The 23,831-nt window shown below is 46.1% G+C and overlaps 3 protein-coding genes across 5 annotated transcripts in view; 2 read left to right on the top strand and 1 right to left on the bottom strand.

The window, feature by feature from the left end:
• The window catches only part of RHPN2 (rhophilin Rho GTPase binding protein 2), a 57,042-nt gene extending 45,309 nt beyond the window's left edge, over nt 1–11,733 (top strand). The window contains exons 11-15 of the mRNA XM_032390562.1: nt 635–829; nt 3,231–3,307; nt 4,390–4,536; nt 4,824–4,979; nt 10,372–11,733. Coding sequence (XP_032246453.1) covers nt 635–829; nt 3,231–3,307; nt 4,390–4,536; nt 4,824–4,979; nt 10,372–10,632 — 836 coding nt within the window. The 3' untranslated portion in view covers nt 10,633–11,733. The remainder of the gene's footprint in view (nt 1–634; nt 830–3,230; nt 3,308–4,389; nt 4,537–4,823; nt 4,980–10,371) is intronic.
• Nucleotides 11,734–13,532: 1,799 nt separating this feature from the next.
• On the bottom strand, nt 13,533–16,425 carry FAAP24 (FA core complex associated protein 24). Of its 2 annotated transcripts, XM_032390574.1 has the most exons (5): nt 16,296–16,425; nt 15,992–16,110; nt 15,738–15,877; nt 15,398–15,550; nt 13,533–14,055 (listed from the first exon to the last, which is right to left on the bottom strand). In XM_032390574.1, exons 2-5 carry the CDS (start codon nt 16,095–16,097, stop codon nt 13,780–13,782), a joined length of 675 nt encoding a protein of 224 aa, XP_032246465.1. In that variant the 5' UTR covers nt 16,098–16,110; nt 16,296–16,425; the 3' UTR covers nt 13,533–13,779. The 2 variants fall into 2 exon arrangements, with proteins under 2 accessions (XP_032246465.1, XP_032246464.1); XM_032390573.1 differs by lacking the exon at nt 16,296–16,425 and having other exon boundaries at nt 15,992–16,289.
• Nucleotides 16,426–16,703: 278 nt separating this feature from the next.
• CEP89 (centrosomal protein 89) overlaps nt 16,704–23,831 on the top strand; it is a 76,692-nt gene continuing 69,564 nt past the window's right edge. For both annotated transcript variants that reach the window (XM_032390492.1, XM_032390491.1), the window contains exons 1-3: nt 16,704–16,837; nt 18,813–18,919; nt 23,666–23,824. In XM_032390492.1, the coding sequence (XP_032246383.1) occupies nt 16,799–16,837; nt 18,813–18,919; nt 23,666–23,824 (305 nt within the window). In that variant the 5' untranslated portion in view covers nt 16,704–16,798. The remainder of the gene's footprint in view (nt 16,838–18,812; nt 18,920–23,665; nt 23,825–23,831) is intronic.

Below are 23,831 nucleotides of genomic sequence, written 5' to 3'. Positions count from 1 at the left end.
CCTGCCTTTCCCTCTAGCCCTCACTCCCTCCGGCCACAGTCCCAAGCTCCTTGTAACCCTGGAACACACAGGCATACTCCTGCCCGGGGCCTTTGCACTTGCTGTTCCATCTTTCAGGAGTGCCCTTCTGTCAGATATCCTTGTAGCTTCCCCCTCGCCTCCTTCAGGGCTCTGCTCAAAAGTTACCTTCAAGAAGTCCTTCCTGGATCACCCATCATAGAAGAGCAACTTTCTATTCCCAGTCTTCTTTTGCTAGGCCTGCTACCTGGCCTGCTTTATTTCTCTCCCTAATCTTATCACCCCATGATCCACTACTGATTTCTTTGCTTGTTGATGATCTGTCTTCAACCACCAGCACATAAACTCCATGACGACAGAGGCTAGTTTTTGTTTGTTGCTTCCCCTCTAGTGCCCAGAACACTTGGTAAATATTTGCCGAATGAACGTTTTATAGACCCGAGTGAGCATATTGCACATGGATTTAAGAGGGACTTACGCTGTCCAGGCAGATCGTTCAGAAAAGAGAAGGTGCACCCTTCTGGGCTGGTCCTTGGGCACCTGGGCTCTCCCCAAGGTACTCACACTGCAGTTGGCGGGGGCACCGTGTCACGTGGGGTCGGCTTTCTGGGGGCAGGCAAGTCGCATGTGCGCCGAGCCGTGGCGCATCACGAAGAGTCCGTGAGGGAGGCCAGCCTGTGTAAGAAGCTCCGCGACATCGAGGTCCTGCAGGAGGTGCTGTCCGCGGCGCACCAGCGGTCCCGGCTCAAGGACGCCCAGCACCGGGAGGACGACGACCTGCTGAACTTGATCGAGGCTCCCGACATCATCTGTGAGTGACCTGGGAGCCTGTGGGGGGTGCAGAGGGCGCCCCCATTTCTCCGGGGGCACAGCCTTGATCCGCTCATCCGGGAAGGCTTGGGCAGACCCTGAGTTCTCTCTCTGCTCCCTCAGTGCAGGGGCTTCTTTATGGTCTTTGTCCTCAGTGACCTCGTGGTAGCATGTGACCCCCCCCGTCCCTCAGTATGCCCCCCTCGGTGTCAGGGTGCCCTGCCGCCTTGTTTCTGTCCCCACCTCCCTCAGCACCCCCTTTGCTGACTGTTCTCGCCCGATCCCACCCACCCCCTCCTGGCATTCTTGGGGGTCTACTCTCGCTGGTTTGTCTCCTCTGGATGGTTTCCTTAAAGTCTCATAACCTCCCTGGGGTTCTAGCTGTCGCTTCTAGTCAGGAGACCTCAGAAACTACCTTCGCCTAGATGCTTCTGCTAATGCTCCACCCCCAGATTCCGTCTGCCTCTGGGAATGCACTCTGCTGTATCGGCCTTTCACCTCCAGCTCCAAGGTTTTAAAGCCAAATGCTTCCTTCTTCCCTCTCCTGCGCTTGCTCATTCCTGTTCTCTCCTTCCTTCAGTACCAACATTTTCCCTCTTTGTTTTAGGACAAACATTTTTTTATTATGAAATGAGAAGTAAATTTTCTGCTGAAAGAGTGGAGCCAGGGGGTGCGGGGAAAATTTTTACTTTGGCAGTCAAAATTCTTCAAAACCTAGTTTATCATGTGTGATCTATCCTTTTGGCGATTTCAAGTAGGCGATACGGTATTGTTAACTGTGGTCACCATGCTGTGTTAGATCTCTAGAACGTACTCATCTTGCACAACTGAACCTTTGTAGCTTCGACCAACATTGCCTCATTCCCAACCCCCACTGTCACCCCACCATTCTGCTGTCTGCTTCTATGAGCTTGACTGTTTTAGATTCCACATATCAGTGAGATCATGCACCACCAGCACTTTCTAGGCATTTCCAAGATGTTAATTACCATCCGGGGTTCAGGAAGATGGAGGTGAATGGGACAGTTGTTGCTGCCCTTGGGGAGGGGGCTGTCGGTTCTGCCCCAGGAGGCAGGAGTTGGGGGGCCTCTCTGAGAGGTGACTTTATAGTTAAGGAATGACTAGGATCTTTTAAAGAGTTAGGGGAAGGGGTGGCCCAATCAAGGGAACCCCCTTTGTCCATACCTCCTTCCACCCCACTTCCTACACCTCTGTCTCCTGTCTCTGAGGTTCCACCTCAATTTCCAGGGGCCAGTTGTTAGAAACAGAGCCCTGCTCAAGCTGGAACCCTGGGCTTGTCTGTGGTAATGCTGGCGGATATCTACTGAGCATTTGAGGTCTTCCAGGCACAATAGTAAGCACGACAGATGGAATCTCATTCAACTCTCCCTCCAGCTCTATAGGGAGGGACTAGGATTGCCCTCCTCTTAAAGATGAGCCAGTACAGGCTTTAGGGAAATCAGACTCTTTGCCCCAGGTGACCAAGCTGGTAGGTGGAGGCAGGAATGGCACTCCATGATTCTCCTTCATGGACACTGGCACCTCCTCGGCCCCTTTGTCCACACAGTGTGCTCTGTGGCCAGGAGGTAGAGATACGACCTCCATGGAGGGAGGAGGGGAACGCGGCTCCTGGCGAGGCTGTCCAGGGCTGATGGTGCCATTCTGGTAATGGATGGGCACCCTGTTTGAGCCCAACACTGTGTCTGGCAGTTTGTAGAAGCCACAGGGCCATCCTGCAAGTAGAGGGCTGTGTTCTACCTTGGCAGGATCAGGCTTCTTCCTCAGATTTTCTTTTTATACTGTTCTTTCTGTATACTTAGCCTGTTCTGGAATCCTGTGTTAGGAGCTGACTAGCCTCGTGGTAAGGGTTGGCTTGAGCCTCCCGTGAATAGGATGGTGGAGATTTAAGCTCTCAGTGGACACGACTTGACAAACTGACATCCCACTAAAATCCTCATCTCACACGTGAATGATGAAAAGAGGAAGCTCATCTCACCCAGGACTGTGTGCTGAGAGACACAGTACTTCCTCCTGTAATAGCCACACTTGAAATGTAGATGACTTCTTAGTTGGGTTTCATGAGTGCCAAAGGAAGTCTGCTAGAATATATATACGCTTCTTGAAGGCAGGGGATGTGTCCGATTGTCACTACTCTGTCCCAGCCCTATAGCAATGTATGGCTCATGGTAGGTACCCAGATGGAAGGTACAGGTGACACTGGGCCAGGGGGTTGACCAGCAGTCCATCTTCTGTACTACTTGTCTAGACCAAGAGGAAGGCCAAGAGACCAGGAGAAAGGTCTGCTTCTCTTCCCTTTGGAAAAAAGACTTAGGCTTGAGTTTTCAAGGATCACTTTCAGTTACAGAAACATTTACGCTTTTCCTTTTAATATTCTTTTCCAGCTAAAACTGAGCAAGAGGTTGAAATTATATTGCCACAATTCTCCAAGGTGACAGTGACAGACTTCTTCCAGAAGCTGGTATGTTGAATGCTTATTTCATAGTGACTCAAGGGGACAGCTCATACAAGTTGGAAGTATGTAAAAGGCTATTTTTAGATCATTTTAGATTTTTTTTTAAGTAGGCTCCATGCCCATTGTGGAGCCCAACACATGACTTTGAGATCAAGACCTGAGCTGAGAGATGAAGAGTCGGATGCTTAACCGACTGAGTCACCCAGCGCCCCAATAATATTATTAGACTTTTTAAATTAGAGACTTTATATTAAGATGGTTTTTAAAAAAGATTTATTTATTTATTTATTTATTTATTAAGATTTTATTTATTTATTTGAGAGAGTGAGAGAGCACAAGCAGGGGGAGCCCCATAGGGGTGAGGGAGAAGCAGGCTCCCTGCTGAGCAGGGAGCCCGATGCAGGATTCGATCCCAGGATGGCGGGATTGTGACCTGAGCTGAAGGCAGACACTTAACCGACTGAGCCACCCAGGTGCCCCAAGATTTTATTTGAGAGAGAGAGAGTGCGTGCATGGGAGCAGGGGGAGGAGCAGAGGGAGCGGGATAAGCAGACTCGTGCTGAGCGCACAGCCTGATGCAGGGCTCGATCCCAGGACCCTGAGATCATGACCTGAGCCCAAATTAAGAGTTGAACGCTCAACCAACTGAGACACTCAGGCGCCCCTAAGATGATTTTTTAAAGAACATTTTCTTGGGGTGCCTGGGTGGCTCAGTCGGTTAAGCGTCTGCCTTCGGCTCAGGTCATGATCCCACGGTCCTGGGATCGAGCCCTGTGTCAGGCTCCCTGCTTAGTGGGGAGTCTGCTTCTCCCTCTCCCACTCCCACTGCTTGTGTTCTCTCTCTCTCTGTCAAATAAATAAAAATCTAAAAAAAAAAAAAAATTTTCTTTCAAATATATTGGCTATTTTAGAGAAAATGGCAGTTAATGTTCTTGTATGAGTGCTGTAGCACGTATTGTCCCTAGTGGTGTCATTGGTATCCGAACAAGGCCGAGTGACATCTGCAAGGACAAGGTGACATTTCCTGTAGCTTTCAAGTGCCTGATTCAGCCTTCAGATCCTACACCTAACGATGCTCTGTTCCAAAGGGCCCCCTATCGGTGTTTTCGGCTAACAAGAGATGGACGCCTCCTCGAAGCATTCACTTCACTGCAGAAGAAGGGGACTTGGGGTTCACCTTGAGAGGAAACTCCCCCGTTCAGGTCCACTTCCTGGATCCTCACTGCTCTGCCGCGGTAAGCGTGTGTCTCTCTAGATCAGGAGAAAAACTCACCGTTGCCTTGGAAGCAGTCAGACCAGTCACGTACGAAGAAAGCTACCCAAACAAATCTACCTGGGTGTAGGAATGAATTTAGGATTCCTTTGTGTAAAAGGTCTGACTGTGAAAGGCCTCTTGCGGGTGCTACCCGCCCAAAGAGCAAAGGATTCACGCGTGCCGTCGATTTTGTTCATGTACTTGGGAACTGATCCAGGGATTGGAATGAACAGAACACTGACCTTCCTGTAAATCCTACGTTTGTAGCTGGCAGGGGCCAAGGAAGGGGATTATATCGTTTCCATTCAAGACGTGGATTGCAAGTGGCTGACGGTGAGCGAGGTCATGAGGCTGCTGAAGGCGTGTGGCAGGGACGGCGTGGAGATGAAGATCGTGAGCCTGCTGGACTTCACCTCGTCCATGGTGAGTGCTGACAGGCCGGCAGGAAACAGAGTTGTAGAGTGAGGCCGGCGTGAGTCCAGCCCCAGGGGTGTGCCAGGCCCTGCACCTCCTGCCTGCATTGGTGACCTGACGACTGGACTCCTGAGCTCGTCCTTGCTGGGATGTGCTCACCTGGGGCCAGAGATCATTGGAAAACTGTAAAAAAAATGCTGTAGATGAAAGAACCACTTGATTTATTTTTCTGAATTTTTTTAAAGATTTTATTTTTTTATTTATTTTTAAAGACTTTATTTATTTGAGAGAGCAAGAGAGAAAGAGAGAGCAAGCATGAGCAGGGGGAGTGGGAGAGGGAGAAGCAGGCTCCCTGCTGAGCAGGGAGCCCGATGCGGGACTCGATCCCAGGACTCTGGGATCATGACCTGAGCTGAAGGCAGATGCTTAACTGACTGAGCCACCCAGGCATCCCTAAAGATTTAATTTAGAGAGAGAGAGAGAGCGTGAGAGTGAGTGAGCGGCAGAGAGAGAGGGACCAGTAGGGGGAGAGGGAGAGAATCCCAAGCGGACTCCCCACCGAGCGTGGAGCCGGACATGGGGCTCGATCTCACAACCCTGAGATCATGACCTGAGCCAAAACCAAGAGTCAGATGCTCAACCAACTGAGCCACCCAGGCACTGCCTGATTAAGTTCTTTTTTGATTACAAAAGTAATATGTACTCATGGTAAAAAAAAAAATACTGAAATGGTACAGAACGGTACCTTAGACACTTCCCTCCATAACGGTACTCATGTATTCATTCAACAGATAGTGACTGAGCATCTGTATGTGTCAGGCCCTCCCTCGGTGTTAGAGCTGTGGTTCAACTAGTCTGATGCGGTCCCTGCCCCCATAGAGCGGGCACTAAATACGCAAATATGTGGTTGTGATTCTGATAAGTGCAGTACAGAAAATACGATGTGTAACGTGACAGAACGTCTGGAGGTGGGGGACGCCTGGTGACTCAGTCATTAAGCGTCTGCCTTCAGCTCAGGTCATGATCCCAGGGTCCTGGGATCAAGCCCCGCATCAGGCTCCCTCTCTGCGGGAAGCCTGCTTCTCCCTCTCCCACTCCTCCTGCTTGTGTTCCCTCTCTCGCTGTGTCTCTGTCTGTCAAATAAATAAATGAAATCTTAAAAAAAAAACAAAAAAGCAAAGAACATCTGGAGGCGGGAGAGGCTCCTCTAGAGAGGGCTTGTACCGAAACGACGAGTGACAGGGACGAACCTGCCATTTGAGGAGGCGCAAGAGGAGCCTTCTGGGCAGGGGGACCAACAGGTGCAGAGAGTCCCTGTAGCAGGAAGAAGCTTCTCCTGCGGGAGGATCCGAAAGCTGGAACATGGTGACAGGGAGGGAGTGACAGGAAGTGAGGTGGGAGGGAGGCAGGGCCTCATAGGCAGCGGTGGGAGTTTGGAAGCCATTGAGCCTCTCGAGAAGGGGAATGATGTTTATTTCAGAAGGACGTCTTACGTCTTGTTGCCTGGAGGCTGGCTGGGCGGCAGTAGCGGGAGCTGGCCAGGGCAGGTGCCCGGGCCAGCGAGCTTAGCAGCTGACGTTAGGGCGGGTGACGGCGGAGGGAGAGAGAGGTGCATGTGCCCGAGATGTGGTTTTGGAGGTAGAGCTGACAGAGGTTTGTAGGTGATTTGTGTAAAAAACATCCTGGAGAGAAAAATGACTCCTCGGGTTTGGGCTTGAACGAAGGCACCGTTTTTTGTAATGACGGGGAAGAGGGCGAGGGAGGGAGAGGAGAGAGGAAACAGAGTTGTACCGTGAATGTTTCACATGATGTTAGACGCCCAAATGTAATGTGAAGTAGGCAGCTGGATGTCCACATCTTCAGTTCAAGGGAGAAGTCAGAGCTAGAAATAAACATCAGAGAATCACCAACACAGAGATGATATTTAAAGCTGTGAAGAGAGTAAATGGAATTACCCACGAGGGGCTGAGGGTCAGGGACTCAACCTGGAGACCCCGCAAGCATCCGGAGGTCAGTTAGAAGAGAAGCAGGCGCAAAGGAAGTTGCGGAGCGGCATTTAGAGAGGATAAAAAGAAGCTTCTGGAATCGAGAGAAGAAAATCCTGCCAAGAGAAAACGGTTGGTTGTGTAGAGTACAGTTAAGAGATGGAGTTGTGTTTATTATATTTGACAGCAGGACAAAAGGACACTTTTCATGGAGAGATGGAAACAACTCTGATGAGAGAGGCCTGGAAAGTGAATGGATCGTGTGAGTCCTTTGATAAGAAATGTCCAGAACAGGCTTATCCATAGAAGCACAATGTAGAGTAGAGGTTGCTGGGGACTTGGGGGGTCAGGGAATTGGGGGGTAACTGCTGATGGGTTTAAGGTTTCCTTTGGGAGGGGAAAGAATTGTTCTGAAATTAGGTGGTGGTGGTGCTTGTACAACTCTGCATAGACTCAAAGCCACGGAGTGGTATTAACATAGTGAACTTTAAGGTATGTGAATTATATCTCCATTTAAAAATTAAAGATGAAGTCGGACTCACAGAGCATCTTGGGGGAAGGGATCATTGAGAAATGGAATTTTTAGGGGCAGAATCTATAGAATTGCTGGGCAAGGGATCAGGGTCCCAACCAAAAACAAAAGAAGTTTGTCCAAAAGCAGGATAAATAAAAGAGCTGGGCTCAGGACCAGAGGGTTGGGGTGCACGCGCGTGTCCGCGCGTGTGTGTTGCCCAGCACACGGTGTGGCTTTACAAGGAGAAAGGTTTATCTTTCCATTCTGTAATAACTTGGAGCCAGGCTCGTGAAGGAGCTGAGGTAGACGTAGAAAGCAAGACTTTCTAGATGCAGACTGCGTGAAAAGGAATCCTGGCTTTATCGCCCGTGGTGACCATGGGCATCAGGGACTGGTTCTGAGCTGCAGGAAGATGGCGAGGTGGTGCCTAGCATGGGATACGTGTCTTTCACAAGAGGTGTAATAATAACCATGATAGGGTTATTCTTGTCACCCAGCGAGGCCTTAGACAGTGGCAACCGAGTGCTGTTTTTAACTGCTGGGCCTTTGCTCCAAACAAAACCAGATAATGAGAATAAAGCCCAGGGACCTAGCTGAACAGATGATCTGCTACCGCAGTCTTTGGATTGTGGTGGGGACCCCCAGCACTCCTCCATGGGGCACGTTTGGAATACTGCTGATGTAGCGGAGAGACCCCAGGCCTGGAATTGGGCCCTGCCTGCTGGAAACCAGCTGTGTGGCCTTCAGCAAGTTAGTACCCTCCCTAGGATTGTTTCCTCATTTGTACAAAGTGGAATGAGTGCCAGGCTCTCAAACCGGGCTCCCTATTGCTGTGAGTCAGAGGGGTGCCTGGATTATTTGGAGAATGGGTAATGGGGAGCATGGTGCTTGAGGACAAGAAAAAAGGGAGTGGCAGGAAGGGAGCAGACATGGGGGCGTGAGCTGGGAGGGGGACATAGGGAAAAGGGAAGCTTTTCAAGGGTGGTGGTGGTAGTCGTGTGGGTATGTGTGGGTATCGATAACACAGTAAAGGTCGGGGAGGCAGGAGTGCAGGATGGAGGACATACCGGGAGGAGGGAGTGAGAATCAGGCACACAGAAGGATTTGTCTTTAGGAACAGATGCTATTAAGTATAGCACAGTACTATCAGGAGGACATGTGTGGGGCTTCAAGGAGACATCTAGGAGAGAAGGAATGAATTTACTAGGATAACCTTAGGAGTGCCAGGTAATGAGGTGCCCTGTAGAGGTTTGAGGCCAGGGTTAGGGTTTCAAGGGAGACCAGTCGGCTTGGTAAACATCCCCCAGTAACGTGCAGCCCTTTGGGTACAGGCCTGGGGGGAGGCAGAGGGTGGAGTTTAACTAGACTTGGCATTCGCTGGTTGAAGTATGGGAGAGGATCGAGGGTATTTATAAGAGAATGGTCATAAAGATGCATAATGGAGTTTAAGCAGGTGAAGGTTGAAAAGTGTTTGCAGGCATGAAATCTACATCCAGGACTATTTATTATTGTTTTTAATGGGAGCACGCATGCATGTCTTGTAGAGTATGGTGGGAGTAAATGGCAGTTTTATAGAAAAGGAAGGGACATCTTCATCCAAAGGAGCCAGACTCGAGAGGGACAGTTTAGAGTGAATACCCCTTCCATTCTTTATTGTCCCACCTCTCAAATGCCTTGATTTCTATGATGACTATCACCCCCCACCACTTTAGATATGTAGTACGTATATTTAAAGGCCTGGTTTCGGTGCCTGGAACATAGTAGATGTTCAGTAAACATTTGGTGAACAAAGCAACTCCAATGTTAGGCAAACCTTGGAAGCAGGGGATAACCCACATGGAAGATTCTGGAAAAGTATCTGCAGCTTTCCTATTTGAACCCTACACGATCCTTTAAAAGTTAATAGTAGTGCTCACTGGGCAAAGAGTTTCAGCTGGGGAAAAGGAGAAAGTTCTGGAGGTGAACGGTGGTGATGGCTGCACAGCAGTTGAATGTACTTAATGCCACTGGACTGTACCCTTGACAGTGGTTAAAAGGGCCAATTTTAGGTTATGTGTATTTCCTCAGTTTAAAAGATAGGGGGGAAAGGTTACTAGTATCCTCACCACAGATTCCATATTGTCTATAAAGAGAATGAAGTTGATCTGTACCTACTGGCATGGACTGAAATCCAAGGTATGTTCATTAAGTGAAGAAAGCAAGAGGCAGACCAGTGTGTCGTGTCTTCCTTTTCGGGAAAGACAAACGGTGACGTATACCTATGCACACATCAATACCTGGATCGGAACATCATCTCTAAAAGTGTAACAGAGGGCACCTGGGTGGCTCAGTCAGTTAAGCATCTGCCTTTGGCTCAGGCCACAATCCCGTCAGAATCCCAGGGTCTTGGGATCAAGTCTTGCATCAGGTTCTGTGCTCAGTGGGGAGTCTGCTTGTCCCTCTCCCTCTGCTCCTCCCCCATGCTCATGCTCTCTCTCGCTCTCAAATAAATAAATAAATAAATAATTAAAAAAAAAAATTTAAAAAATAAAAGCAGAATATTAATCGTGCTTACTTCAGGGGAAAGGCCTGGAAGTCAAGGTGCGAGGGATGCCCTACTCTTCAGTATATGTATTTTCATATTGTTCAGCATGAGTATTATTTTTACAAATAGAATAAGAACCTTAAAAAGCGAGTCCTACTGCTAGCCTAAATTACTACTACTGAGTCTATTACTTAAAAATTGTCCTTGTTTTTAACAACCGAATTCTATGTAAGCGTTAATTCACTCGAGTTCCAGAATGATATCAACTTAATTTTAAAAAGGATGCTGTAAGTGCAAAATGTGAGCCTCAGACTTTGCAGTCACTTATCAGCTATCTTGAGGACTTCTAACACCGTTTTTCGTCTTTCCCATGTGCAGCATAATAAGTGTGCAACATACTCTGTGGGAATGCAGAAAACCTACTCCATGATCTGTTTAGCCATAGATGATGATGATAAAACTGATAAAACCAAGAAAATCTCGAAGAAGCTTTCTTTTTTGAGTTGGGGCACCAACAAGAACAGACAGAAGTCGGCCAGCACCTTGTGCCTCCCGTCAGTTGGGGTTGCGAGGCCTCAAGTCAAGAAGAAGCTTCCCTCTCCCTTCAGCCTTCTCAACTCTGACAGTTCTTTGTACTAATGTGAAGAAACAAAAAACGTCCAGGCCCCAGATGTGTCCGGTGCTGACCAGGCCTTCCTATTTGTGCCACAGTGGAAAATTTCTAAATATTCGCAAATCCCATTTTGTCACTGGGTAAACTCACAATTGGTAGGTCTTCATGAATGAAAGTAACAAGAAACCTCAAGAAATTGGGGAGTGTCACCATATTGCTGCAAGTTATTTATTATATAAAGTATTGTAAATAGAACGGTGTTGAAAACGTGGCTATTTTTAACGGCTGCAGTGACAATTTGCAGTTACTATCAGAATTAAATAGGGTTCCCTCTCTTGGTCCTACTTGTAATCATTTCTAGCCTTGGGTAATAGATCATTCCTTAACTCGGAATTCAGATGACCCCAAATTAAGGCAGGTCAAGGAACTATACTGATTTAGTTATATTACTAAGTTAGTATTATTAAGAAATGTTCCAAAGAACTGCTTCCTAAGGGGAATTCATGAACCTAAAATGGTAAGATTTTACGATTATTTCTACATAATATGAATGCTATTGCCAGATAAAGTCTAGTGACAAATCTGTCATAACTTACCAGATAAAAACAAAACAAAAAAACCACACACAATTTAGGAACAGTGTTGCTTCTAGTCTGATGTCATTTACAAGTTGCTAACACAGTGGCAGTGTTAGATGGGGATGCTATCTACAAGGTAGACAATATGCTGTTTGATACTCAAAACATTTTTGTTTAAAGTAGAAAATACATAATTATATATTTTAAGAGTCTTTAAGATGGGTTAGAAACATTTTATAAGGTAAAGATGTAAATGATTCTAGTTTAAAGCTCTATTTGACTTTTTAAAATGACATTCTTACCTGTCAGTTTCTCTTGACATAAGGTGGATGATGCCGTGATTCTTGTAAGATTCACGGTTGACATAGTACAAGTTATATAGTTAAAAAAAAAAGTAGCATTGTAATCTATTTTTGAGAATTAACAAGAACGTAAATATTTTCTAGTGTGCAATATCAAAAGGGAAGCAACCATATTGGGGAAAGTGTATCCACTACTGTTAGGGACATTTTTGTATAAATATTTAAATAAACATATTCATTTGCCTGAGTTAATGGTTTTTTTGGTTTTTGGTTTTTTTTACTTTTTTCCTACTTATTTCACTCCTCTTTCAAATTGTTTCTACCCTAATGCACAAAATGTTCTTATGGTTTGGTCTTTTATAATGACTAACATTTCACAAAACAGCACTTACAGAGGTTTCAAATTACCTTAGTATCTTTGAAAACATATGGCATCTTTAAGGGCATTTTTTTTTAATTTAAATTCAGTTAATTAACATATAATGTATTATTAGTTTCAGAGGTACAGGTCAGTGATTCATCAGTCTTATATGATACCCAGTGCTCATTACATCATGTGCCCTCCTTAATGTCTATCACCTAGTTACCCCCCACCCCTTCCCTTCCAGCAACCCTCAGTTTGTTTCCTATGATTAAGACAAACTCTGGTGGTTTGTCTTCCTCTCTGATTTTATTTTTTCCTCTCTTCCCCTATGACCCTGTTTTGTTTCTTAAATTCCACATATGAGCGAAGTAAATGGTATTTGTCTTTGTCTGACTTATTTCGCTTAGCATAATACCCTCTAGTCCCATCCACATTATTGCAAATGGCAAGATTTCATTTTTTTTTTTTTTTTGATGGCTGAGTGGTATTCCATTGTGTATATATACACCACATCTTTATCCATTCATCTGTCGATGGACCTCTTTCCATAGTTTGGCTATTGTGGACATTGCTGCTATAAACATTGGGGTTCAGGTGCCCCTTTGGATCACTACATTTGTATCTTTGGGGTGAATACCCAGTGGTGCAATTGCTGGGTCACAGGGTAGCTCTATTTTCAACTTTTTGAGGAACCTCCATACTGTTTTCCAGAGTGGCTAAGTGCATTTCTTTTTTGAGTGGCTGACTACCTTTTCATCCCCACGCGGGGCTCTCCTCTCTGGATGCATCTGCCCTGCCATTTTCCTCTATCTCTTCCCACTGTTGGGCTATACACTGGCAAACACATTCTTTTCCTCCTTCATACACGCTGGCTTTCTACCTTTAAAAGGGAACTGCAAACTCCAGGCTGTGTTGAGAAGACATGCTCAGTGACTATGAACAAACTGTGCTGCTACCAGGAAGGGGGAGGGAGGGAGGAAGGAAGGAAGATAAAAGGCAGTACATTTGTTTATTTACACTGGCAACACCCTCAAAACAGTAATATTAAGACCACATTGCAAGAACACGGGCTCTGCCACCAGGAACAAGGGGTTTATGGTACACAGCACAGCGCTTCATTGTAGGTTTGTTTCCTTTAGATGGTCACATCTACCTCCTGAAATTTGATTAGACCTTTCCATGATAGACACAGGGCAATATGCCCGGGCCGGCTTTTTGTTGAATTTGAGAGTCCCTTATTCAACTCTCTTAGGAAGATCCCCATGGGCCCTCTCTCTCTTTTTTTAAAGATTTCGTTTTTTAGATTTATTTTATTTTTATTTTTAAAGATTTTATTTATTTGACAGAGACACAGCAAGAGAGGGAACACAAGCAGGGGGAGTGGGAGAGGGAGAAGCAGGCTTCCCGCTGAGCAGGGATCCCGACGTGGGGCTCGATCCCAGGACCCTGGGCCATGACCTGAGCTAAAGGCAGACGCTTAACGACTGTGCCACCAGGTGCCCCTGTTTGTTTATTTTGAGAGGGAGAATCCCAAGCAGACTCCATGCTAAACATGGAGTCCAATGCGGGGCTTGATCTCAAAACTGAGATCATGATCTGAGCCCACTTAACTGACTGCACCACCCAGGGGCCCCTGTTTTTTTGTTTTTGTTTTTTAAGATTTTGTTTTTTAAGTAATTGCTACCCCCAAGGTGGGGCTCACTCACAACCCCGAGATCAAGAGTCACATGCTCTATGGACAGGCGTGCCCTCCACACCTCCTCTTCCACTAGCAGAGTGAGGGCCGGGCTATCGGGAGCCCCACTAACTTAAACGCCCCAACCCAGAGAGCAAGGCAGGGCAACTGGCAGCTTCCGTGCAGGCCTCACCAAGTCACTCATTAGGTGCTGCGGCAGGAAAGTCTTTGTTCTCCATTTTTAAATATGAAAATCAAACAAGATCCGGTAGCTTGCGGTCCCAGCTGGGCCGTGTGAAGAACGCTTGAACGTGCTGCGCTACGGCTTGTCCCACGACTGGCTCTAGTTCTCGGGTGGAAGCATTACTTAGTTGCTGGATACTTGGGAACTTCTGAAGCAGAAGGGGAGCTTTAACTTTTCCAACTCCTGGGATCTGTTGCACAGTTCGAAGGAGGGATAGCTCAGGGATCTGAGCCCGTTTCTTACTGAGGAAAGGGTTCTTACTGGGCTCTTTGGTTTGTTCTTGAACCTAAACCAATAGTAAAGGGAAAGCACGTGAGCGCCCTCTAGAGGACTGGCCGTTCTCTTAAAAATTTATGGAAATTTAGTTTTGCCTTTTCCATTTGGTCCAGCTTGACTTACCACTACAAATGTTTTCATACACCATGAATATAATTTTTCAGGCATCAGCAAAATTATTGAAAGATGAACCATATGAGTACACAAAGGACTAAGAGAACAATTTATTAAAACTTGGATTTTCAGAATGCTTAGGATAAAGCAATGCAAACATACTCTGAGGAATTCAAACATGTTCCTGTGGCCCACTAAGAAACAATTCAGTTGTATGGGATTAAATCTTTTTTTTAAAGGTTTTATTTATTTATTTGACAGAGAGCGAGAGCGTGAGCAAGCACGCACACATAAGCAGGGGGGAGGGGCAGAGGGAGAAGCAGACTCCTTGCTGAGCAGGGAGCCCAATGTGGGACTCGATCCCAGTACCTGGGATCATGACCTGAGTGGAGGGCAGACACTTAACTGACTGAGCCACCCAGGCACCCAGTATGGGATTAAATTAAAACTAAACTGGACCTGCTTGGTACAGGACCTGGATAGAGCTTGCCTATCAAAGGAGAAACCCAGTTTTCAGTTAGTGGTGGATATAGGAAGGCAGACGATAGACAGCATTACATCAGGAGAAGTTAGGAACAATGAAGCAAGGGATGCCGCGGAGAAGGAAGAGTGATCTATGAACAACATGGGGCTCCTTCATTTTTCAATTTGGTTCTCAATCCTAGCTGCACATCAAAAGGGAAATTTAAAATCAACAATACAACATTAATTGATGCTTAAGGCCCTATCCTGACATTCTGATTTTTAATTGGTCTGAGGTAAGGCTCATGTATTGCTGTTCTTAAAAGTTCCTCAGGAAATTCTAAAGCCCAGCCAAGATGAATAATCAGTGAAGACAATGGAGAATCAGGTTTTGGTTTTTGTTTTCATTCAAAAAAGGATCATCTGCGGGGTGTCTGGGTGGCTCAGTTGGTTAAGTGTCTGCCTTCGGCTCAGGTCATGATCCCAGAGTGCTGGGATCGAGCCCCACGTTGGGCTCCCTGCTCAGCAGTCTGTTTCTCTCTCTCCCTCTGCCCGCTTGTGCCCTCTCTCTCTCTCTCTCAGATAAATAAATAAATAAATAAATAAGGATCATGTGCTTTGGACTGCAGCTGACCACAGATAAGTGAGGAATACTGTAGACAGGACTGATGGATTGCAACTGTAGCAAGGGCAGCAGCAGGAGTGAAAGATCCAGGAAGGTCAGGTGAGAGTCAGTAAGGCAGGGCTCCTGCAGCGGAGTAGCAATCAGTACTTACCAACTGGATGAGAAGGCAGGATGCTTCCATCTGGCTGGCCACTGGAAGCAACACCATCCCAAGGTCCAGCACCGTAAACTTCTGTATGGCCGAGAAGTATTGTTCACTCATCTGCGTTTTCTCAACTATTACAATACCTTGAAGATTACTGGACTTCAAAGGAAGAAAAAAACCCAAACAGTAAACCATTTTGTAACAAAACTACCTTCCAGTTTAAGAAAGCTATCAGTCCAAGAATGCTTGGAATGGCCAATGGTTGTATATAAATTATTCCAGAGGATGGAGGAGGCGGCGGATGGAAGTCAATTTTCCGTTTCAGTGTCTTCAATTCAGTACTTACATTTCTAACCCGAACAAGCCTCTTCCTGTAGCCATTTCCGGACACCAAATCAGCTTCGGTGACATAAAGAATGCAAGATCTGCTTGACAAGTAAAAATCTACCGGTGTCAGGCCATCCTCAAAAACGATTTTAATTTTCCCTTAGAACACAGACAAGAAAAAGGAGTTCCGTGAGCTCTGGGTGAAAGGCGACAGTAGGTAGCACGTTTTGAAAAAGCTTAGAAGAGGACCTATGCAAAGGGCAGCCCACTGACCTTGCATCCCCTGCACGAGCTGCGACCCGCGCCACTTCTCGTTGGCCAAAACATGCCCAAAAGGCACGTGCATGGGGCCGGTGCTCTCAGAGGGGTTCCTGGCCATCGGCGGCCTCGATCTAATAAGGAAAACAGAAGACGGCATTCGAGCAGGCTCTCCCGCACACCGCCCCAAGCTCCCCTCGAAGTCGGGGCCTCTCTGGCAGGAACCCGCTTGCAGTGTCTTTAAAAGACTGAATTATTTGCCAAAGTCTAAGACCCAGGAGATTCCCGTCCTGGTAGCCGCGTCCCTCATTTTCGTCACCTGCTGGCTCCTGGTACCCCCGCTCGGTCTGCGGCACGGCTGCTCAGTCTGGTCCGGAGCCAGCCCGGACCCCACCTGGGTCCCTGCCAGAAGTTCCTGAGCTTTCACCCGCGGCGCGCCACTTCCGGTTTCCCTCCGGTGCGCTTGCCAATTTTTCATCCTGCCCGCCCTCCACCTCCCACGGCGCTAGATAGGCTATGGCGTCAGAGATCGACACCTGATCTGGCCAATAAGAGAACGGACTACACACTGTTTCCGCCCAGGAGGATTTTGAATGGGGACCGCTGGTTGCCAAGAGCAACGGGTGCGGAGTAACCTTAGCTCTGATTGGTCGAAGCGAAAGCAGAGCCAATGGAAGACGAGGTTGTTGCGAAGTGCATTGCGTAGAAAAAGCGTCTGGGGCTAAGCAAGCGGGAGGGGCTCAGGTTCTAGGGAGCGGTCCTCACCTGGGAGGATATCAGCACGTCGGTCCAGCCCTGGTTCGGCCACTCCCCGCAGCAAGGATGCTCCAGCGGTTTCGCAGGGGCCGCAAGAGCCAGTTTGTAAGTAGATCCGGGGCGCCAGGAGTTAAACGGGAGGGGGTTGGGATTTGGCCTGAGGTTGAGGCCAGGTGGCAGCACAAAAGGAAGTTGTTTTCCACTCGAGAAGCCCTGATTTTTTTGTGTTCTAAAGCATCCTCTATCCCAGGGTCGGCCTCAGTGAGACAGGAGTCGCGGGGGACTCCTGCCCGCACAAACCTACTCCACTGCTGAATATCCCCCAGTGGCAGGTCGTTCTTGAGTCCTCCCTCTGCTACCCACCGCGTAACCCCATCAGCCAAGTTCCATAGATTCTACCCACTAAATATAACCTGCAGCTGTTCCCGCCCCTACCCTGGCTTCCAGCATCTACCTGGCTGCTGCAGCAGCTCCCCACTGTTTCTCTGCTTCCAGTCTTGCCTTTCTCCTAGGACCGTTTTCCACATGGCAGCCAGGGGGATTCTTTTATTTTCTCTTATTTTATTTTTAAGATTTTATTTATTTATTTGACAGAGATACACAGTGAGAGAGGGAACACAAGCAGGGGGAGTGGGAGAGGGAGAAGCAGGGTTCCCGCTGAGCGGGGAACCTGATGCGGGGCTCGATCCCAACACCCTGACATCATGACCCGAGCCGAAGGCAGACGCTTAACGACTGAGCCACCCAGGCGCCCCTTAAATTGGACATCTGATCGTGCTGCCGCGCTCCTTAAAACCCAGTGCCTCCAACAGCCACACACTCCAGCCATTTCTTCTATTCGTTCAGGCCTTTGCTATCCCTTCTGCCTGGAATGCTTCCCTCCAACCTTATCATAGCCACCCTGACACTGTAGGCGCCTACTCCCAATTTCATGCCTACCGCTGCCTGATGAGCCTTTCCAGGGGCCAATTTCGGTGGGTGTTCCTCACTAAGCCACAGGTTCTCCTTAGTCACGTATAAAAACTCTTAAATGGGAACAATCCCCACATTCTTCTAGCCTCTCCTCAGACGCATTCTTCTAGCCTCTCCTCAGACGCTTCTATATTCCAGCAAACTGGAATACTTGTTAGTTCTAGAACACTGCCACTACTGTCTTGCTTCTTTCCATTGTTCATGCTGTTCCCTCTTCCTAGAATGCTTTTCCACCTCATTTCCCACATGTGAGAGCAGTGGCCATCTTTGATGACCCAGTCTAATTGCCTCTGTGATTTTTTTCCAGCGGGACGTTAGAGGTCCCCTTGCTGGCCCCCAGACCTGGAGGAGCCCTTCCCTCCCTGTGCCATCCCAGCACCAAATTTGTCTTTACCTTTCCCTTGGCACTTTCCATAATTCTGTGTTACGTGATAAGTACTTGGGTGTTTTCCCTCCACATTCTATTACCTTGTCGATGAAGACAAGGTTTCTTCATTGCAGTCCTGGTGTTTTGCCTCTAGTAGGTGAATAATGGCTAGTGCCTAGAGAGTGGCTATACTCAGAAACTTCTGAATGACTGCCAGTTGCCTAAAGCCAGATTCTCTGATTTTCATTGTGTGTAGGAACTAGTTTTCGTTATTCTGCATCTTTGAGGTAAACTGTCTAAAATCTTCATTAAGCTTCTACACAGTGTGGAGTAATGGGGGAAGTGCTTGAGTTCCAGGGTTGATAAAGACAAGAAGGTTGCCTGCTCTCGGGAAGCTTCCATTCTGCAGGTGGGGTAGCATGTGCGGGAGTAGGGTCATTGGGGTCATGCTGTGAGACTGGAGGTCCCAGAGAGTGACTCTGGGGGATGGTCAGGGAAGCCTGTCTGAGGACGGAAGGATGAGCGGTTCCCCACAATGGGCAGCTGCAGTGGTGTTCCCTGGGTGGGCATACTTGCCTGGCCAGATAGGAATTGGGGATGGCAGGGGGAGGACTGGGTTCCTGGTGGAGTTAGATCCCTGGGTGGCCAGTGCAGGTGTCCCCTTTCGGGCCCCAAGCAGGGTGGTGACAAGACCCAGGTGGTCCCATACACCAGTGACGCTGCTGGGTTTCATTTGTGCAGAAACACATCATCCATGGCCTTCTACCTGCAGCCAGCATCGCACCGAAGCCGGCTGTGCCCCGCACACCTCCTCCCCGCAGCCCCAACCCTTCTCCAGAGAGACCAAGGTGAGTCTCAGGTGAACAGGCTGTTAGATTCACGTCCTTCGAAATGCTTATCATGGTTCCATAATGAAGCACTTAATATGGTTTCTCTGTGGGATAATGATCTGTCCCTTTCAGGTGTATGGAGTTTGCCCATTTCATAATTGAAGGCGATTAGTAGTTTTCCAGATATAAAGCATTAAAGCCCAAGTATATAGGTTCATAGTATGTTGAAAGGAATTTGAATTATGCCCAGAATTTTCTTTTGAAATACAAGTCTGCCTTTTAAAAGAGCTGATTTTGGGGAAGGAAGGAAGCAGGATGTTCACTCTCGAGGGCCTGGGATTCCCCCATCTTCCGATGCTCCCAACATCAGAGAACTGGCTTTCTTTTATACCTAACACCCCTGCCTGTGCCTTCTAAGGGCTTAGACACAGGAGAATTTTAGACTGTTTTTTATCCATAAAACACATGGATACATGGCTTGGGCTTGACACTTATCAATGAATTGACAGTAAGAACGAATTTCATGCACAGGTAGTTCCTTTGTTTTAGTGTTCTTTGAAACTAGAATATGGTATGCCTCCTGAGAAAAACACTTGTTGCTAACAAGAAGAGCCATTTATTAATGTTTACCCCGAGCCGAGGACTGTTGTAAATCCTTCAGAAGCATGATTTCATTCTGTCCTCTCAACGACCCTCAGAGAGGTCTTGTTGGCCTCTCTAGCTCGGTCCCAGGTGTCATGCATTGGTCCGAAGTCTCACAGCTGGACACCTGTGGGTCTGTCTGTCCAGCTCTTCAGTGTCTGTGTGACCAACCCTAACTCTGTGTCTTTAGGGCTTCCATGTTTATGTGGCCGCAGTGATAGCAAGACGGTTAGCTTTACCTTCCATCCTCAAGCAGGAAAACTAACACATTTCATTTCATGGCAAGCATGCTGTAGGTTCATTAGAAGACCTCTTGTCTCCTCTGCTGTACAAAAATATCTTCCTGGATTATAATGTTTATAAGCCAAAAATAGTCCACAAGGCTTTGGCAAATGTGGTGTATTTCTACATTTTTTTTATTTGTAGGAAATGGTGTTCAAATTAAACTGAGATGTTACTGCGCTTTATGGGTAGCGTAATAGCGTAAGAATCCTACAGCCATTTACTTCCGTTTCCTCCTTCCCATCCTTCGTGTTACTGTTGCCCCTTCTAATTCCATATGTTATAAATCCCACAATATATTGTTATTATTTTTGACTTTAACAGTCTTTTCTTTCTTAAACCAGTTTTACTGAGGTATGATGGACTTAACAATAAACTGTACATATTTGAAACGCATCATGTTGTGACATATGTTTACATCCATGAAACCATCACTACAATTGAGATAATAAACATATCCATCATCCCCTCAGGTTTCCTTCTGGACTTATAACAGTCCTCGGCTCGGGGTAAACACTAATAAACGGCTCTTCTTGTTAGCAACATGGTACTTACGGAAAAAACAAACACTAAAAATATTTTAAAGTGTTTTTTCTCAGGAGGCATACCATATTCCTTTGTAATTCCTACCTCCTGTCCTTCTCTCCCCTTTCCCATTCCTCTGTCCAATCCACCCTCACCCCCATCTCCTGGCCACCTGATCTGCTTTCTGTCGCATTAGATTAGTCTGCATTTTCTAGAATTTTATACAAGTGGGATTACACAAAATAATTATTCCGGCTTCTTTGATTCAGCGTAATTATTTTGAGATTCATCCATACTGTTGTGAAAATCAGTAATTCATCCTTTTTATTGCTGAGTAGTGTTCCATCATATGAATAATGAATATGTCACAATTTGTTTCTCCTTTTACCTGTGGATGGATATTTGAGTTTTTTTCAGGTTTTATTTTAAAAACAAAGCTGCTGTGAACATTTGTGCACAAATCTTTGTTCTCTACACACACTTTTGTTTTTCTCGGATAAATACCTAGGAGTGGAATAGGTGGGTCATATATACTAGGTGTATAAATATACAGTTAAGTAACTGTCAAACTATTTTCCAAAGTTTTTATTTATGTTCTGACCAACATTGTATGAGTTCCAGTTGCTTCACATCCTCACCAACACTTGATTTGGTCAGTAGTGTGTGTGTGTGTGTGTGTGTGTGTGTGTGGTTTCATAATTTTAGTTGACAGTAGTTTTAACTCATACTGCCTGTTGATAGGATTTTGGAAGTGGTGAGAGTGCGTAGATAACAATGTATAGACCTTGTCTGGTGAATCTCCATCTTCCTTACACTTTCTGGACGACCGTATACAGATTTGGTGTGGCCCATTCCTTATTCCTTTGGCCCAGGCAGCTCTGTTGTGCCTGGAGTCCATGTGCACATCAGAAATTCCCAACTCCTCCCTTGCAGATTTCTGGATCTCTCTACCCAAGGGGTCATATTTCTTGAGGCTCACTCCACAGATGTGCTTATGAATGTAAATTTTGGACATTCTAAGAGTAGTAGTGTAGTAGTATCTCATTGTGGTTTTATTTTGCATTTCTTTAATACCTAAGTTTGTTGAGCATCTTTTGTGTTTATTTGCCATTTGTATATCTTCTTTGGTGAAGTGTGTATTCAAATCTTGTGCTCACTTTTAAAAATTGGGTTGTTTGTGTTCCTAGTACTGTATTTTGAGAGTTCTTTATATATTCTGGATACAAGTCCTTTATCAAATATGAGATTTGCAAATATTTTCTCCCCGTGTGTGGCCTGTCTTTTCATTCTCTTAACAGTGTCTTTCAAAGAGCAGAATTTTTAAATTTTTATGAAGTTCATCATACCAATTTTTTTCTTTTACAGATCATTATTTCAGCATCATATCTAAGAAATCTTTGCCTGACCCAAGGCCACAAAGATTTTCTCCTATATTTTCTTCTAGAAGTTTTATAGTTTGGGGCTTTACATTGAGGTCTATGATCCAATTTGAGTTTATTTTTGAATATGGTGTGGGAGGCACAGATTCAAGCTCATTTTTTTGTATATGGATATCCAGTTGTTCCAGGACCATTTGTTGAAAAGGCTGTATTGTATTAGTTACCTATTATCGTGTAACACATTACACCAAAACTTAGTGGCTTAAAGCATAAAACAGTCGCATTTTTTATCCCATGTCTCATGATGCTTTTTTAAAAATTATTTCCTCTTTGTGTTTCATTTTGGCTATTTTCTCTTGTTTTGCCTTCAATTTCACTAGTGTTTTCTTCTGCAATGGGTAATCTGCTGTCTGTCCCATACAGTGTAATTTTCAGCTCCCAAAGCTCAAGTCTTTTTTAATAATCTCTTGTGTTTCTACTTAGCTTTTTGAATGTATGGAATACAGTTATAACTGTCTTAATGTCCTTCTCTGCTAATTCTAACATATGCATTCAGTTCTGAGTGGGTTTCTGTTGATTCTTCTCGTCATTTTGGGTCGTGTTTTTCTATAATTTTGCATGCCTGGTTATCTTGGATTGCATACTAGACACTGTTGTAAGGGTCACCTTGTGTGCTTGATATTTTTGTATTCCTACAAATCTTCTGGAATTTTGTTCTGGGATGCAGTTAAGTTACTTGGAACTGATTTGATCTTTTAGGTCTTGTTTTTATGATTTGTTAGATACATCTGAAGCAGTGCTCAATCCTGGGCTAATTACTCCCCACTACTGAGGCAAGACCTTTCTGAGGACTGTACTCAATGTCCTGTAGATTATAATTTTTTCCCATCTGTCTGGTGGGTATAGGCATTGTCCCCAACAGTGTGTAAGCACCTGGAACTGATCCTCTAATTGTTGTGGATGGTTCTTCCCCCAGCCTTGGATAGTTTCCTCACATTCATGCACTGAGGAATGTTTTGCTGAACACCCAGGGGTGTCTGCAGATTTCCGGAGCTCTCTCTGTTCAGCTCTCTCCTTTCCAGTTCTCTGTCCTGCAAATTCTGTCTGCTCTGCTGTTCCTGGACGCTCAGCTCCGTCTCCACAGCTCAGGAGGTCCATCTGGCTCCACTTCAGCTCTTCCTCCCTGTGCCATGACCTGGAAATTCTCTCAGGCAGTAAGCTGACACAGTTGTAAATCTGTTGTTTTGTTTTGCTTTTTCAAGCGGGAGGGTAAATCCATTACTCTATCTTCCCAGTATTATAGTTTTGAATAATTTGCAAGTGTTCTTAAAATGCCCTTTAAAATCTTTTGTATCTTTTTTGGGGGCATCTGGGTGGCGTAGTCGGCTAAGTGTCCGGCTCTTGGTTTCGGCTCAGGTCCTGATCTCAGGGTCGTGAGATCCTGGGTCAGGCTCTGCGCTCAGCATAGAGTCTGCTTGAGATTCTCTCTCCCTCTGCCCCTCCCACTCGTGTGTGCTCTCTCTCTCTTGATAAAATAAATAAATATATATCTTTTAAAAAATAATTTAAAAATAAAATCTTGTATATTTTTTTATATCTCCCTTTATTGCCCCCCATCCTGATCTTTCATTTTAAAAGGAAACTACTTGAATATAGACTGCCTAGATTAGGGACCTGGACCCATCTCCTGTTAGCTAGGAAATCTTGGACAAGTCATTTATGTTTTAGGAAAAAATGGAGATGACAGTAATATCCATTCATTCAGTTGGTGTGATAATGAAACGAGGCACATTAACAGACGGCGGGCACGTAGTCAGTAGCTACGCACTAAATATGGAACAGAAGGTCACCCTTCAGTAACTCTCGTGTCCTGTTGTTCAGCCTTCACCTTGCCGGTTTGCGTCTCACCTTCTCCCTGGCATGTTTTTGTGCCTAGATCTGCTCTGGCTGCAGTCATCCTAGCAACAACACTGACCGGCCGGACCGTTGCCATTCCTCAGCCTCGCCAGAGATCCCTGTCTGAGAGTGACACGACCTACGTTGAAAAGGACAGTTTCATCGAACCCTATGCCACCACGTCCGAGCTGAGGCTTCAGTAAGGA

The sequence above is a fragment of the Phoca vitulina genome, unplaced genomic scaffold (assembly GCF_004348235.1).
Source record: "Phoca vitulina isolate PV1807 unplaced genomic scaffold, GSC_HSeal_1.0 scaffold58, whole genome shotgun sequence".
NCBI lineage: Eukaryota > Metazoa > Chordata > Mammalia > Carnivora > Phocidae > Phoca > Phoca vitulina.
The sequence above is the reverse complement of the archived record's forward strand: the minus strand, read 5'-3'. Positions and strand labels throughout refer to the sequence as shown.